Here is a 16984-nt window from a genome sequence, read left to right on the forward strand (position 1 = left end):
GCATTTAAAACGACTCAGCTTTTGAATATGTTGGGAACACGAATTTGAAATTTTTCTGTACTTTACAGTGGAAGCATGAGGACCTGTAAATGTTTACAGCACTGCTGTAGAGTCAAACGCAGGCAAATGCAAAGGAAACTCTATCTGTAGCAACAGGTGCTGCAAACCCCCAATAGATAATGGTGACTTACGTAATTTAAGGAAGGTACTTCATTTCAGTCAAAAAAACATTTAAGTTACATAGTGGGGTCAACTGGAAACCTAATTTCTGTTCTAATGATTTATGTTGGTCCTTGCGGAGTCTGATTTTATCTTCTTCAGACCTTTGCCACTGCTGAATATTAAGTAATTCAGTTGTCATGCCTGGAGCCACTTGCAAAGCTGAGTACTGCTGTGCTTGAGATAGGGAAACTGGTGCTGTAAGTGTGTGACTTAAATGGACAGCCAGACCAAGGTCTTTCATTTTTCCATGGACGTATGTCAAATAATTATTTACTAGATCCACAGGTGAAATAAAACAGCAATTCTCATACAATTCCTTTTAAAACACTGAAGGCATAGCACTATTACAATAGTGTTTAATTTCAAAATGTTTTCTGTATTAATTTTATTTTAATTGGGCAGATATCAGCTAAAATAGAGGAAGAAACCATTTATATTAGTCAAATCAACAATAACCCATTAGCAATTGCCACTAACAGCATCAATTTCTTTGCACAAAAACAACAGGCATCCCATACAGTTGCATAACTCTCCTTGTGAGAAGCTGAGTCCTGTTTAACTTCACTCTGAACAATTACTTTACTTCTTATTACCACTATTTATTTAGAAGATCAGAAAGAATGTGAATATTCATTAAAAAGTTTAAAGTACATTGCACTGTTAAAAGTCATGCCTTAAAACAGATTGGTTGTTTACCACAAAAAGAATGTAGATAAATTCCGATAAAAGCTTGAGCCAAATGCCAGTGAACTACAACAGCTTGTGTCAGGACAGGAACATTGCAGCTAAGAGCACATGCACATTCTTGTTTCTTTGGTAGATTTTCCCATAGTCTTTTTGTATGTGTGTATGTGCTGCATTTGATGAGTGAGAACTATAATCTGGCTATTTCATCTCTTTTCTCAGGCAGGTTTTTGGCTGAGATTTGATGAGAAGGTGAATTACTTTGGAGGAGTCTTGTATGAATGAAGATGGGATGCATTCACCTTTCTGCCTGGCTTCTGTGTTGGAAGACACAGCACCATAAGGAAATTTAAATAAGCAAATGTCTTTCCTGGAGCAGTGGAAAGAACTCACCCATCTGAAGTCATCTCATCTCAGTTCCCACAAGACTTGGTAAGATGTGAATAGCCTAACCTGGCTGAGGGAGAATCATAAGTGTTTATAAAGAGCAATAGTGCAGTGTAAAGGTAGTACTTGTTTTATAGTAAAAATGAGACAAATAAACGTAATAAAATGCTCCAATGCAGTGCAAAGTGATCATTCTCTTGAAGCTAAAAGACAAGGGTCTTACTCCTTATAATACCCTACCTGCTCTGAGCTAATAGTAATTTGCTCCTTAAGGGTAATCCAGATGACACTCTCATAGAGAGGAGGATGAGTCAGAGGGCCACTGTAGGTCCAGTAATCCATGGATTTAGGCATCAGGCTTGAAGAATCAAAATAGGAAAAGGAAGCTTGCTTACTCTGTGGAAGATACAATGCGTTAATGAAACCCATGAGTAAGGCAGGATTTACATCTCAAGCTCCAGGGGAGCCTGTTCCTAAAGCAGAGGAGGTATTTTCAAAACACTGGTGTTTTCTCATAGCATCAGAGGTGAGTTGCTCTCTGTGGTGGTAACTTTGACACCGAGATATATCTAGGCTGGCACCACCACTAATGAGCAGTATTACTCAAAAAGCTCAAATAAAACACGATGTCCTCCCCAAATGGTATCTGATACCAAAGTTTTCAGTCATCACTGACTAAAGAGTAATGATGCTGGGGTTTTTTAGTGTTTCATGTTGGGTTTTTTTTTCCAAAATACTGAACTTTGTGTTTCTGGACAAGAAAAACACTTCAATGCATATTTATTTTTTATCTGTCTGTTGAGGCTAAACGGGGGATTCACATAATAATAATTCATGTTCAGGGTCAAAATCTACATTACTTTTTAAAATACTGTGGGAGATGCTGCATTATATTTTTCACATGCTTCACTAAAATTCAGGTATCCAGATTATATCTCTGCTTATCTTGTGCCTTTATGAGAGGTTTAGTGTGAAGAGTCATTGCTTTACAAGCCAGTTTAAGTGCACTTATATCTTCTCCCTGTTTTGCCTTCCTTTAACTGAGTGAAACCCCTTTGGTAATTGTGAGGCTGTGCTGGTGATAAACATCAGGGGTGATTTTAAATAGACAGATGGATGTAAGTGTAGGATTAGGCAAGAATCAGAACTCTGTACTCTCACTTCTACACAGAACCCCCATAGCTGTATATGGGGCAAAGCTCTAACAGTATAAAATTTCTTATGACATTCCATAAACTCATGCCCAGGATCATGCTTTCAGCTCTCACATCTCAACAGCCTAGTTCAGCTGAACTCTTACATTACACTGATGTCTACAAAAGGCCTTCAAGACAACCTTCAGGTTTTCATTGCATAAGCCAAGCTGTAAATAAAAAATACTTTAAAATCCTAAATCCCTAATGTATAACAATAGTCTAATTCTCACAGAATCAAGAATAAGCTTTATAAGTGTTGATCAGTTTAACTTTGCAAGCTCATTATGAACAAGACAAAATTTAGAACTTTTAAGGAAATAACAGGAAGTTTTCCTGCAGCATAATGCAAACAGTAGTGCAAAAAATAATCTGTGGGTCAGAAGTATATGATTGCTTTGATCATATGTGCTTATCCTTGAAATTGTTTTGCAAGCATTTTCTTGGTATCTTTTTTTGCAATCTAAACCATGAGTAATTATATTTTAGCAGTATATAATAATATATGATACTGTTATAATGTTTCCTTCATATAACAAAGTCCTTAATAATAAGGAATTATTTTTCCTGCCTCAGTTGGTTTTGAAAGGCTAACACATCATGTGCATGCAAGATTTCTTGGTGTTCCAATTTTGAATTCTCTTTTCTGATTGATAGACAGGAATGAAATGCCACAATCAAACTGTCTGAGAAAGTTGTTGTAGATGAAGTGGAAAGCAAACACAAGAGGTGTAAGCATTGTCTGTTACGATGGTGAACAAAACACCACAAGTTCACTAGCACCTCTGCTTTAAAGTACAGCTCTTCTTGAAGGGTCTCTGGGTGAAGAGGGCATTTGGGTAAAACTTCCATCTAGAAGCACAGGCAAAGTAGGAAATAAAGTTGAATGAGAAAGTTGTTGTAGATGAAGTGGAAAGCAAACACAAGAGGTGTAAGCATTGTCTGTTACGATGGTGAACAAAACACCACAAGTTCACTAGCACCTCTGCTTTAAAGTACAGCTCTTCTTGAAGGGTCTCTGGGTGAAGAGGGCATTTGGGTAAAACTTCCATCTAGAAGCACAGGCAAAGTAGGAAATAAAGTTGAAAATATGTGCTATATCAGGATTAAATAAAATCATCTTCACCTATTTAACACAAAGGCATATTTTTCCTAGTCCTCATCACTGCAGCTTTGATAAGGAAAGGTAAGAGAGGGATCTGTGTTTTCAGTGTGTCAGTAACTGATCTCCAGGAAGACAGTGACAATTGCCAAGCCATCCAGCCTGTTGAAAGCCTCAGCTGCATTCGAATACTTGTCTGTGTTCCAGTGAGTGAGGCAAAGCTAAAAAGCAATTGACAGGATCCGTTTTGCTGTTCTGTTACAAAGAAATGCCACAATTAGAGTGAAACAGAAAAGCCCCTCTGTACTCTCAGGGTCTGACCATGAAACTGAGAACATGTTGTGAATGCCTAGAGATTTATGGTGTTCAGCTGAATTGCCCTGCACTGTCAGGGCTCATAGACTGTCTTTACCTTGGGGTAGGCAGAACTGCACATACTCCTGAAAGCAATGTAGGGGTAAGTACACAGAGATGTGGAAAATCACAACTTAAAAGGGACATATATTTTTCTAACTCTGTTGCTAACAGTCTTCTGTGCATGCCTTTATTTCCATGTCTTTAAAAACATGATACATTCAATAGCATTTTGAGGAGTGTAACCACTTTTTAACACATGGTGTGATATTTATTCCCAATAATCCCATTTACTGCCAAAGACTGATGGTATGGCCATGAGCATCATGGCTGGGGATGGCTTATACTCAGTAGAGTTCTTTCAACAAGTATTTGACAATATTTGCTTTGATAGAGTTTTAAGGAGCTTTTGTTCAGCCTAGTGTGTTGCATATTTTATCTTGAGCTTTTTTTTTTTTTTTGTGAAATAAGAATTTCCAAAACTTCCAGAACTTAGAAATCATAAGAATTTCTTTAAGTGCCAACTCACCTATGAATATGCTTAACAATTCTGTAGGAGCTATGTAACTCTATGGCAATAACCTAATCCTGGATTACTTGTATAATGTTTCAGCAACATCACAAGAGAAAATATCAAAACTTCTTAAAATATGAAGACAAGATTCTAGAATATAGTAACAGAACAGGGAAATTATCATATAATGCACATAACCTTAAAATTCAGATTTTAATCCCCCTTTCATTTTTTTCTAAATCATGGTAATTTTAAACCTGAAGTGCTTTTTTTTCAACTTAACATTTTTACTGTCTCAACATATTTTAAACTATTGATTCAAAGCAAATTGTCAAACACTTAATCCTGTGCTGCTTGCTCACAGGTTAAGCACCTTATCTCTTTACAGCAGAAAGCAATTCTAAAGGGACGCCCCTTTCTAATCTTGGCTGTATCAACTGAGATAGCTTCTTCACCCTGACAGCAGAAAATTTTCTATTAGGAAGACACTTCTGGCTAATACCTAAATTAAAGATGTTTAATCTATCTCATTAGTTTGTTATGTTGTAATGTTCATACAATCTAAAAAGCTGCCAAATATAACATTACATGGATTCATCATTAATAGTTTGTTGGCACCTTGATGACTATTAGCAGGATGCTAAGGCACTGGAAAACAAATAAATTTATTACTTTAGAGGTGGTTTTTAATTTTTGTAAATCAGACCTTTCTTAATTTCCTGAAGACAGTTAATGTACCTGACGTGCTGGGGCCCTTACTAGATAACTTTTTTCCTCTTTCCTTCGTTCATTTCTTCTAGGTTTCCTTATTTGCTGTTCTTGAAAAGCCAGGAAAAAAAAAACCAACAAACCCAACAACCTTACAGTGATTGGCATGTTTGTAGTGCTAAGAAGGTCCCACTACAATTATAGTGGGCATCAGGTGATTGTACTCTAAAAAGCAGCTGATGTAATATTAAGATGAATGTACTTGTACAACTGACCTTTAAAACATTTAGCAGAGGTTACATTTATACCTGCATCTTACAGCCCTGTTTCATTATTTGAATATGGATTTAGATTATCTAAAGTTAGATTAATAAGCACTAACAACATAACCCAATTTGTTCTTACAAAGTCAGCTTTTCACAGGCAGAGATGGTATTGCTTTGCAAAATGAAATAGCTTTCAAAGCTATCTACGTAAGCTTTTTTCCCCCCTTAGGAATGATATATGTGACTGGACTTTGAAAACTTGACTTTGACTTTTCTTTCATTGACTCTACCTCTGGGGCATATCTCCTTCCCTGCACTGTGTACTCTGAGCCTTGCTTATCGGTTTGGCCCCAATGGAAATGGAACTGCAACAATGTAAATGTTCCAGTGAGAGGTCCTCCAGTTAGCTCTGCAAATGTGTGAAGCATGGTAAAACCTCTATCAGTCAATAAAGTCTTCCTCACAGACAAGTTATAGACTTCAGACATTTTATAATGTGCATGCAGTATTCTCCATGTTAACATAATCTTTTGACATGAGATTGTTTTAAAATATCTGGAGAAAAAAACCCCCCAGTAGTTTATGTAGCGAAGCCAAAGTCATTGAAGGTTTTAATTCTAAGTATGTATATGCATGCATCAGTTACAGGGAATCTGTATGTCTCCTCGACACACTTCTACTCCAGAGAGAAAACAACAGCAAACATAGTGCAGAAAAACAGCTGTTTGACAGGCACGGTAACGGGATTTTAAGACCTACAGAACAAACTATCCTAACTTATGGAATTCACTTCCCACTAAAGCTTGTATTATTTATGACAGTATTTCAAAGGTCTTTTTCTTCACAAAAGTAACAGTTAGAGACACTTGATGTTTTCTGAATTTAGATTATGAACTGCCACACGTGTACTGGGATGTTATTGACACTGCTTATTGGTCATTATCATTAATTCCTTGCTTACAAGCACAGAAATGTGTATTGGTTTCCACTGTAGTGATAGGCACCTGTAATTGTGCGTGATTTTTAGATGTGTGTAGCTGAATTTCTTACAGCATTTGCAGAATACATTGGCAGAAAGACATCTTCTTTGCTATCAAGGCAATAAGACTATCCAAGGGGAAAAACCCTAATCCAGAGTGATTCCATATAGAGTTATACTGTAACTTTTACACATGTATAAATCTCCCACTGCATGTTGATTAATAAAGAGCACAATTGAGTAACTGTGTTTGCAAACTCTTCTCCTACATTCCCCTCCCCAAATCAGTGATTTTCCCAGACGTCTCTGACTGGGCAAGCACCAATCATTTCACCATTAATGCAAGAACACTTGCCAACACATCCTGATTTTAAAGAACTAATTTGGAACTTCTCTGATATTTGAAAGGTGTTGCCAACTAGTATTTCAAAATTAGCAAGAATATCCTAATCCATATAAATACTTCTGAAAATCCACTAGTCTTTGTTTCTATATAAATCTAAAAAGAAGAATGAAAAAAAGAAAATACCTCACATCACCCTCCTTCAGATCCCCTTTTTTCTAACCTGATCAATTGTCCTTATCCTCAAAGTTCACATGGAATCAAAGCCCAACATTGATGATCTCTTTGCATGTGGAAGGTTTCCAAATGATCCAGAGAAGACCCAGAAATGGATCTTTTTGATTTCCTCAGTTTTAATATAGGAAACTGACAGTCTCCATTGGCAATAAAGTAAAAGTTGTGCCAGTGGTCAGGTTCTAAGGAAAATAAACAAATAATTGAAGTTTTCTACTTCCAATTCTGTGCCAATACTGAATTGATGTCTTTCTTCCTTTCCCTTGGAACCAACTGTATGCATAATACAGATACTTGGTATGTCAATAGTCCATGTAACGGATGAATTTTTATAAGTAAAAGAAATAAACATTTAATATATTATTACTAAATCTGATTTTCTATTAAAGATAGCTTTTACCATTGTTGCCTTGATAATTCTGGTTCAAACTTGCCTTTTTTTAATCCTTGCAAAGTGCTGTCTTCTTTAAAAAACCTACTGGTGAAAGCTGTTAAGAAAAGATCTCTGCTTTGATTTTCCTCTGAATTTCTAACTTATGTCTGGACTTTGATATGCTTGCTTAAGCAGTAAAGAGAGTAACATTTTCTTACCAACCTCTATTGATTCCATATGATTTCAGAATGGTACAAGAAACTGCAATAAGAGAAAGCATTGTAACAAGAAAACTGTGGTTGGCAATTTGTTAACTTGATTCAGTACATATATTAAGGTAGATATGGGTTGGATGCCAAATTAAAATATAAATCATTCTAATTGCTCAAATGTTGTCCAAAGACTTTTACACTAAATAATCCAAAGGATAATTATGGTATAAAAATGCAGACTACACAGAAAGCAATGAATGTTCAGCCTTTTTGAAAATCCATGTCAACAATTTAAGACCCCTATATGTGGATTTTAGAACATCAGTTTTGCTAATCACTAAAAAATAGTCAATCTCAGTAGCTTTTGCTGGTGGAAAACAACAACATCAGTGTCCAACAAAATAGTTGATATATTATTAAATATTACTTTAATATGACTAGCAATGCTCTCAGTGAGAAAGGAGGTCCAAAGCCTACTAAGTGCTACCAGCTTCAGATGTTTTGGGAATGACCGCAAGCCATTTTTGTTCTGCTGGTAATCTTCATGGCAATCTTTTGGGGACTGATATGTGACTGCATTAAAACTAAGTTCTGCTAATGCATGGGATTTTGCCTGGCTTAAACTTGCTCACACATAAGGGATTTTGCCTGGCTTAAACCCTGTCTTATTCATACTTAAGAGCAGAATTGCATTTTTGGGAGCCTATGCTTGACCATAACTGCAGCATAGTTAAATAGCTGTGGTATTATCTATATTTGTTACCGTTTGAACTGTGTGTATGGAGTAATTATTTCTATATAAAACAAGGTTTATAATAGATTATGTAAGACTTGCCTTGTCATCCTGAGTTGCAAAACTGGAACCTATTGACATTTTCCTGTTTTTCTTACAGGCTATTCTCAGTAATAGGAAACTACCGATATCTGCCTTTGCAGATGTCCGCAGCTGACGTCAGGAATTTCAGATACCATTGTGCAAGTAGTGTTATAACCTGTAAAATTTGTGGCATTGATGACTAGGAATATGACAGCTTTTAGGTATATCTCAGCTACGGGTGAGATTGCAATTTTCCATTAAATTTTTGGTTGTCCAGAAATTAGGTTTTGTCAGAATAGAAAATGCTCAAAGGAAAATTACGACCACAACCTTCTGCTGAGATACCGCTGCCTGTTTAGTCCCTGATCCTAGTCAGATTACTACAATGATATCAGCATTTCATGGCATCATGAAATTTCTGCTTGAAGTGCAGGGTGCATAATTTATGGTAATTGGGCAACTTTGCTGGATCAACTATGTGAGAAATGAAGACAACAAAACAAATAGATCAGCTGAAAATATTAGATATGCTGGACCTGGCCAGTTATTAACTTGCAGTTCTCCAGTCATTAACAAGGCTTTCACCAAGCCTTTAGCCCGCTCTTGGGGCAAAGGAAACTGGGAGGGCTTCTGCTCTCTGGGCTGCTATGACAAATGACAAAAATATTTAGCACTGAACCAGACTCAGTTGGTGTCAGTGTCTATGTTTTCTGGCTTCAGAAACAAAACCTAGCACCAAACTGAGAACTGAGCTACACAGCAGGCAGTCCAGGAGCCCCAAAAAGGCCACCTTAATCTGGGGCACTCAGGATTTGCAGCCTCTCTCCTGCTGCAGGAGGAGATTTGGAGTTTGATTCCAAGTTACAAGGTTACTAGTAACATACAAGCTTCTCATCTTTATGCCTGTCCCCTGGGACATCCTGGGAATCTTGGAGGGACAGATAAGCCTGGTACGTTGGGGAAAAGGCATTCATGGCCCAAGAGTTTATCACTTCGAGAATCAGAACTGTTTAGAATGCATTTGTGGGGAGTTTTAACAGCCACCAGTAAAACTTGTAAATTCTTTAAAGAACTGTTTTGAAACAGAATGTGTTCCTTGAAGAAGAGAAATCTTAACTTTTGACCGGATCTGATATCAATCATCATTGCCCTTTGGAATAATGTAAAAGATAAGTTCCTTTACTTCTATTACTCCACACCACCAAATCAGCTGCAGTTGTTCACACTCAGAGCTGGGGAAAAGAGTCAGAGATCACTCAGCTCTGCCATCAGTTAACTGTAGAATGTATTGGTTACTGTGAGTTACTTATATAGATAATATCAGAGACCTTCTGTCTGTGGTCAAGAACTATCAGCTGAACCATTGAAAAAGAAAGCGACTAGTTAGATAGAACTAATCCAGAGAGATTTGAAAATGTGTTTCTGTTTTGTGTGAAACAGATGGTGCATTCCAACATGATATAGGGACAATAAGGACACAGAAGAATGGAGCAAGATAATTTTGAATTTCCTAAGAAAGGAATGAAGTTTTAGGAGTAATAGTCAAAGGAAATATAAATTAGCTTTATTGTATGGAAATATAAATCTTGCCTTGTTATACAGATGCAATGGGAATATAATGTGGCAATATTGCCGTGCTGTCTTTTGCTTATCAGATAATCGATGCCAATTTTATGACAATGAAAAATATTCTTTCTGTGCAAGGTGAGCATGGCAGAGATTTGGTAAAATGATCCCTTAGAAGTCGGGCCAAGATTTCAGAATTGTGACCTTTTTACTGTCTCATCAGCCTGGCTATAAAGTAATTCTAGACCTCTGGTTTAAATGCAGCAGACTGTGTGTGACTGACACAACAACTGGTTTGCTTCTTGAAACCTAACACAACTGGCTTATGATTCTTCCCATTACTGCTGCTTCTACCTCCCTAGGTGTACTTCAGCTTTTAACTATGATCATATCATTGTCATTAAAATATGCAATTACTCGTATTTCTTCATCAAAGTTTGAGTTGCTAGTTCTTACAACTTTAAGTTAAAACCTGTCCAAAACTTTCTTTTCTTCTGTGAGAATACAGAGAGTAAGGTTAACATTATGAAGGAGCTCTTGAGCTCACAAAGAGTTCATGAACCAGAATTCAAAGGAAAAGAATCCAGTGTTTCTTTGAATAGACTTCCCACTTTTTTTAGTTCTTGAAGTTATAGTGTGACTGTACTATCAGCCTGTCTCCAGATGACAGACATTAGGTGTGACTTTAAACAAAGTCCTAGGAAATGCAGTTTGGGAAGGGTAGATGATATCTTACTCCTTGTTGCACAGCTCTTTCCATTTGGGCAACATCTTTCAGATCCCTTTTGTAGCTGGCTAAACACATTTCAAGGCTTTTTTTACAACAACTTCATGCTAGAAGGAAATATTTGAACTAAAGAGCACTGAAATCTTTTTCCAAAATAAAATTGCAAATTGCAATAGGGATTGAAGTACATTATCTATAACTGTCAGTTAAAATAATATGATTTAATGCAGGTTTTAGTTATTTTTATGGTTATTGTGCATTTATACACTGTACTTATAGTACAGATATTGTCATGCTATACTAATGCATTAGAACTATGGAACTAAATTGCTGAGACAGCAACCACAAAAATGTCATAGAATCATAGAATCAACAGGGTTGGAAAAGACCTCAAAGATCAACAAGCCCAACCCTACTGTCATTGCTAGACTAAGTGCCATGCCCTGTCTCATCTTGAGAACCTCCAGGGATGGTGAATCCACCACCTCCCCTGGCAGCCCATTCCAATGCCTGATTACTCTCTCTGTAAAAAATTTCTTCCTAATACACAACCTAAACCTCCCCTGGCAGAGACTGAGTCTGTGCCCTCTTGTCCTACTGCTGGTTGCCTGGGAGAAGAGACCAACCCCCACCTGACTACAACCGCCTTACAGGGAGTTTTAGAGGATGATAGGGTCTCCCCTGAGCCGCCTCTTCTCCAGGCTAAACAACCCCAGCTCCCTCAGCCTCTCCTTATAGCACCTGTGCTCGAGTTCCTTCACCAGCAGCACAAGGGCATGGAATGGTTGAGGATCATGGGTGGTAATAAGCTTCTTAAAACACAAGCCTGTATTCCATCAACCACTGATTATTGTCTACACAATTTAGGCTATCCACACCCCGCAGGGAAAGTGTTAGCACCTTTCCAGGAAACTGGGATTAACGAAAAGTGATATCCTTGGCAAAACCTTCACAGTATAAATAGAAGTTGATCCCTGGCTTTCCAGATGAATGTGTACAAAGTTTTAATGACTAAGGCTCTGAACCTGCAAACCACTATAGATATATCTAACTTTATGCATATCAGGACACCTATTGACCTTATTTGAGAGTTTGAAATTAAAAATTAACATAGTATAGGAATGAATTGTAAAAAAAAAAAATATACAGGTATTTTTACCAAATATTTCACTAGCTCCCATAGCAACCCTTTTTTGTTAGAGTTTACAGAAAATCAAGATACTGATATTTGTAATGCTCTGGTCAAAACTAAATAAGCTGCATTAGATAATCTTCCTATAGAGCTATTGTAAGTAAACTGGTGGGAAGAAAGTTGCAAAGTTATGAAAGTTCTGGAGTGAACTAGAAGGAGGGTGCTTCCGAGACATCAGGCAGTGCTTGATCTGAGGAAGCTCTGGCCACTCTTGTGCAAAGTATTGCACAGGGTGCAAGAGATTAAAATCGCCTCAAAAATAAAATAAGACATGGTAAATATTGTCCTATGGCATAAAGGTGTGAGATAATAGGACCTCAACGGCTGTGAAAGAGCTATTGTCTCATATTACCTCGCACCTGCTTCCTGCACTGGGCTTTGCCGATGGCAGAGATACAGCTCAGTTTGTCTGTGCGTGGCTGGTTATTGTGGATAGGATCAAACCTGGCCCCTCTTTATCAGGGGAAAATGTATCAGCTTACCTAGGGAGTTTTATTTGCTATGGAAAAGAGTTTCAGGCTTTTGATAATAACCGAACATTTATTTTAAGTGGTAAAGCAAGGAAAAAAGTTGTGTCCAATAAGTATTCATAATCTTTACTTGTGACCAGGTGTTCTGTGAGCTTATGTAGTCCATATTTTCTAGCAAATACTAACAAAACTTTCTAAATCACATTAGGCACCTCATATTCAGGGAATACATTGAATTACAGCTAATACATTTAGATACCAGAAGAGATTTGTAGCTGGACATGGCATGGTAATAAATAAAAATGTCATTATTTGCAGTTATACAGACACAACATGAAACAATCTCTATCAGAAAGGATGGGGTAGTTCTATGTTTTTGCCTTTTCCTTTTAATTCTGTATCTTAATGTGAAAAAAAAGCATCTATGGATTTATAGATTTATAGATTATAGAGAGGATATATAGACTTACAGATTTATAGATATAACATAGGAAAGAGAAAGTCAGACTGCTATGTTGGTAGGTTTTCCTTGCCCTACATTAAGGGTTTTCAGCAAGAAGTCAAAGAATCATAGAATCAGCCAGGTTGGAAGAGACCTCCAAGATCAAGTCCAACCCTACCGTGGTTCCTAGACCATGGCACTAAGTGCCACATCCAGTCTCATCTTGAAAACCTCCAGGGATGGTGAATCCACCACCTCCCCAGGCAGCCCATTCCAGTGCCTGACTACTCTCTCTGTAAAAGATCTCTTCCTAATACCCAACCTAAACCTCCCCTGGCAGAGACTGAGTCTGTGCCCTCTTGTCCTACTGCTGGTTGCCTGGGAGAAGAGACCAACCCCCACCTGACTACAACCTCCTTTCAGGTAGTTGTAGAGGGTGATAAGGTCTCCCCTGAGCCTCCTCTTCTCCAGGCTAAACAACCCCAGCTCCCTCAGCCTCTCCTCATAGCACTTGTGCTCAAGTCCCTTCACCAGCCTCGTTGCTCTTCTCTGGACCCACTCCAGCTCTTCAATATCCCTCCTGAACTGAGGGGCCACAGCCTTGCTCTTCTTGTTTGTCTTTCACATTGAAAGAACCCACAGACCCAGAGCTTAGGGCCAGAAATTGAAAATCATATCTGTGTGCCATGAGACTGCTAAAAATTGTTACCTGCATGATACATTTTCAGGATTTGTATTGTTCAGTTGGAGCTGCTGATCAGTGTGAGTACCTAAAAGGAGCTTGCAAGAAAGCTGGAGAGGGACATTTTACAAGTGACAGGAATGGCTTTAAACTGAAAGAGGGTAGAATTAGATTAGATATTAGGAAGAAATTCTTTACTGTGAGGCTGACAAGGCACTGGAACAGGTTGTCCAGTGAGGTTGGAAGTGTTCAAGCCAAACTGGATGGGCCCCTGAGCAACCTGGTCTAGTGGAAAGTGTCTCTGCCCATGGCAGAGGGGTTGGAACTGTATGATCTTTTAAGTCCCTTCCAGTTCAAGCCATTCCACGATTCCATAATACTTCAGTGATACGTGGTAACAGCTGTATTCTGGAAGTTGCATTAGGCATAACTAGATCTCATGATTTTGTACAGAATTGACTGTTAGATAAATAGCACAACAGAAATGCCTTCCTTCAGAGGTGTCACTGACTGGGAACTGCATTGTTTTAGTCAAAACATTGCTCCTGATAGAAAACATTCTAATCAGCCTGAGGCACAGTTGCACAATCTCCTGCTTGGATGCTTTCAGCAGGGAGCTGTGCCCTCTGCTGCTGGCTTGAGCACAGTGAAAGAATAGCAATAATAAACAGCCTGAGTACCTTTGACACAAAACATGGGTAAAATGGGACAATTTAAAGACATCTTCTAATATAACTATTTCTATTGGGTAATATTGTTGTCCAAAAGAAATTAGTGATATAAGGATTTTTGTCAAAATGCTAGAGAAAATTTAATCTGTGTTTGATTGTAAATTGCATTGGGTGGCTAAAAATATTTTTTTCCATTCCCCCAAAAGACTAAGTAGTGAAAAATAGGAGCAACAGAAATTTTCAGGAGGAATTTTTTTTTTATTTTCTCAGTGATGAAGCATTGAAATTCATGATTTCTTCTGAAACAGTGGGTAAAAAAGCACTAACTCTTCTATCAAACCAGTAATGAAAAACAAATGGTATATGGTTACTGCTTAAAACCCAATTCAAAGCCAATTTGGCTATATTACTGGCTGGCTATTCCACCTCTAATTAGCTATACCTTATAATTTTACTGTCCACATTGGTGAAGGTCATGGAGAATAATACCTGTGAACCAGGGAAGGACACACTGCTTCTCTCACAGTATCTCAGAAACAGTTCTTGATAACAAAGGGACGGGGGAAAAAAATCATTATTTCAGTGTCCGCTGTTTTGCAGCTATTCCAAACTATTGTTCTCTTTGACCTACTAAACTGCTAAAAACACACCTGCATAAGTAGCACATTGCAGTTTTGTTAAAAATGTAAAATACCTATTATATATGCCTATGTAAATAAGCATATTTATGCACCATAGCTGTAGTTGAACTGATTTACATTCAAAAGATTTTATTACACTAGCAGTATTCTCTCTTTTTATGTACCATGTTAAACTCCACAAACATAGTGCAAGTTGTAGAAGCATCCTAACTGCAAGGTCAGGACCAAGGAAACAAAATCCCCTAGACACCATCCAGAGGAATCTGGACAAGCTCTAGAAGGTGCCCTTGAGAGCTTCAAGAGGTTCAACAAGGCCAAATGCAAGGTCCTGCACCCAGGTCAGGGCATCCCCTGGTATTTATACAAGCTAAGGGATGAAGGGATTGAAAGCAGCCTTGCCAAGAAAAACTTGGGGCTATTGGTGGATGGGTGACTGGACATGGTCCCAGCAATGTGTACTTGCATCCCAGAAAGCCAACCATATCCTGGGCTGCATCAAAAGAAGAGTAGCCAGCAAATTGAGGGAGCTGATTCTGCCTCTCTGTACTCACCATCCCTGGAGGTTTTCAAAAGGAGACTGGATGTGGCACTTAGTGCCATGGTCTAGTAACCATGGTAGGGTTGGACTCGATGATCTTTGAGGTCTCTTCCTACCAGGCTGATTCTATGGTTCTATGATTCATGAGAGCCCACCTGGAGTACTGCAACTGGTTCTGGGGTTCCCAGTAACCAGACAGCATGGACCTGATGGAGTGGGTTCAGAGGAGGGCCACAAAAATGATCAGAGGACATTCCTATGAGGAATACCTGAGAGAGTTGGGGTTTTTCACCTTGGAGAAGAGATGGCTCCAAGAAGACCTCATTGCAGCCTTTCAGTACTTAAAGGAGCCTGTATAGATGATGGGGAGAAGCTTTTTAATAGGGGCTGCAGCAATAGGACAGGGGTTAATGGTTTTAACTAAAAGAGGGTAGATTCTGATGAGATAAAAGAAAGATTTTTTTTACAGTGAGGGTGGTAAACACTGGCACAGATTGCCCAGAGAAGCGGTGGATGCCTTACCCCTTGAAACATTCAAAGTAGGGTTGAAAGGGCTCTGAGTAACTTAATCTACTTGAAAATATCCCTCCTAGTTGCAAGAGATTTGGAACTAGATGGTCTTTCAAGGTCCCTTCCAACCCAAACCGTTCTATGATTTTATGATTCTATGATAAGTGTATCCAATTGCTTGATGGCATGGTACAGCCTGGATGATGCATAGTGGAACTTGTTGGTACCTTTCCTTTTTCACCAGGGCATGTTTTAAACCTACTGCAGCTGCAATCTAAGAATCATATTTGTTAACAAATAGAAATAGTTTCAGGAATGTCCCAGGGTGCACAAGTACCCCAGAGCCATTAGACCAGCTCTGTCACCTACAGACACTCCATTTCTGTATTTGCACCTTAGCCCTGTGTAGAGTTCTTTTAGATGTGAAACTAACAGGCATCCCAATTGCAACACTCCAGCATGTAAACTGAAGCATGGGAATGTGAACAATGATCAAGATTTAGGGCATATTGTAAAGAAACTAAGCAAGGTTATTGCAAGAAATCTTACATATTTACTCCAAAACCATCTTCAATACTACACTTTACACTGGGATGTGAGCAAGCCCTGTGATGCTAAACAGAAGGAGCAATTAGTTGCTTTTAATAGACAAATCATGATACCCTTTCTATTCCTAAATGAACATCTGCTTTTGAGAATTTCTGATAAAATCATGAGGTGCCTGAAAATTTAAAAAAATATGGCTTGCTTGCCCTGTTTCCCTTAGGTTCTGTTACAGTTTAGATTAACCACATGTTTCATGCTCCCTGCCACCATGAGATCACACTTCGTAATACCTAGCTATCTTACTTCTCTTGCAGAGGCCACAAAAAAAAGAAACTCTGGTATACTGCCAAAGCTTCAGAGAGAATTGTGTGAGTCCCAGGTCAACAGAGCAGCCTGCAGGTGTCCTTTCAATTTAAAATAAAAAGTTTTCCAGCCCTTTTCTGCTCAGAGATGGCCTTGAAAACCTGAAATAATGTAAACAGACTGAGATGAAGGAAAAGAGCCAATGAGTTGATCCCAGCTTGACAACAGGCAGAAAAGCAAGTGTTGCCAAAGGGTGACAAGTATGTGATGGCACACCCACTCATTCATGCTCCTACCTCTTCAGAAAG

At 38.4% G+C, this 16984-nt stretch overlaps 1 protein-coding gene across 1 annotated transcript; it reads right to left on the minus strand.

The window, feature by feature from the left end:
• Nucleotides 1–1512: 1512 nt before the first annotated feature.
• LOC103804332 (carbonic anhydrase 1-like) lies at nucleotides 1513–7098 on the minus strand (the record flags this gene model as incomplete). Its single annotated transcript, XM_009076940.1, is given in 4 exon segments — nucleotides 1513–1689; nucleotides 3732–3809; nucleotides 5721–5839; nucleotides 6976–7098. Coding segments are annotated over 4 exon segments (497 nt in total), but the record flags the coding sequence as incomplete, so codon positions are not given.
• Between the last annotated feature and the right edge of the window lie 9886 nt (nucleotides 7099–16984).

This window comes from Acanthisitta chloris, unplaced genomic scaffold (assembly GCF_000695815.1).
Source record: "Acanthisitta chloris isolate BGI_N310 unplaced genomic scaffold, ASM69581v1 scaffold4836, whole genome shotgun sequence".
Lineage (NCBI taxonomy): Eukaryota > Metazoa > Chordata > Aves > Passeriformes > Acanthisittidae > Acanthisitta > Acanthisitta chloris.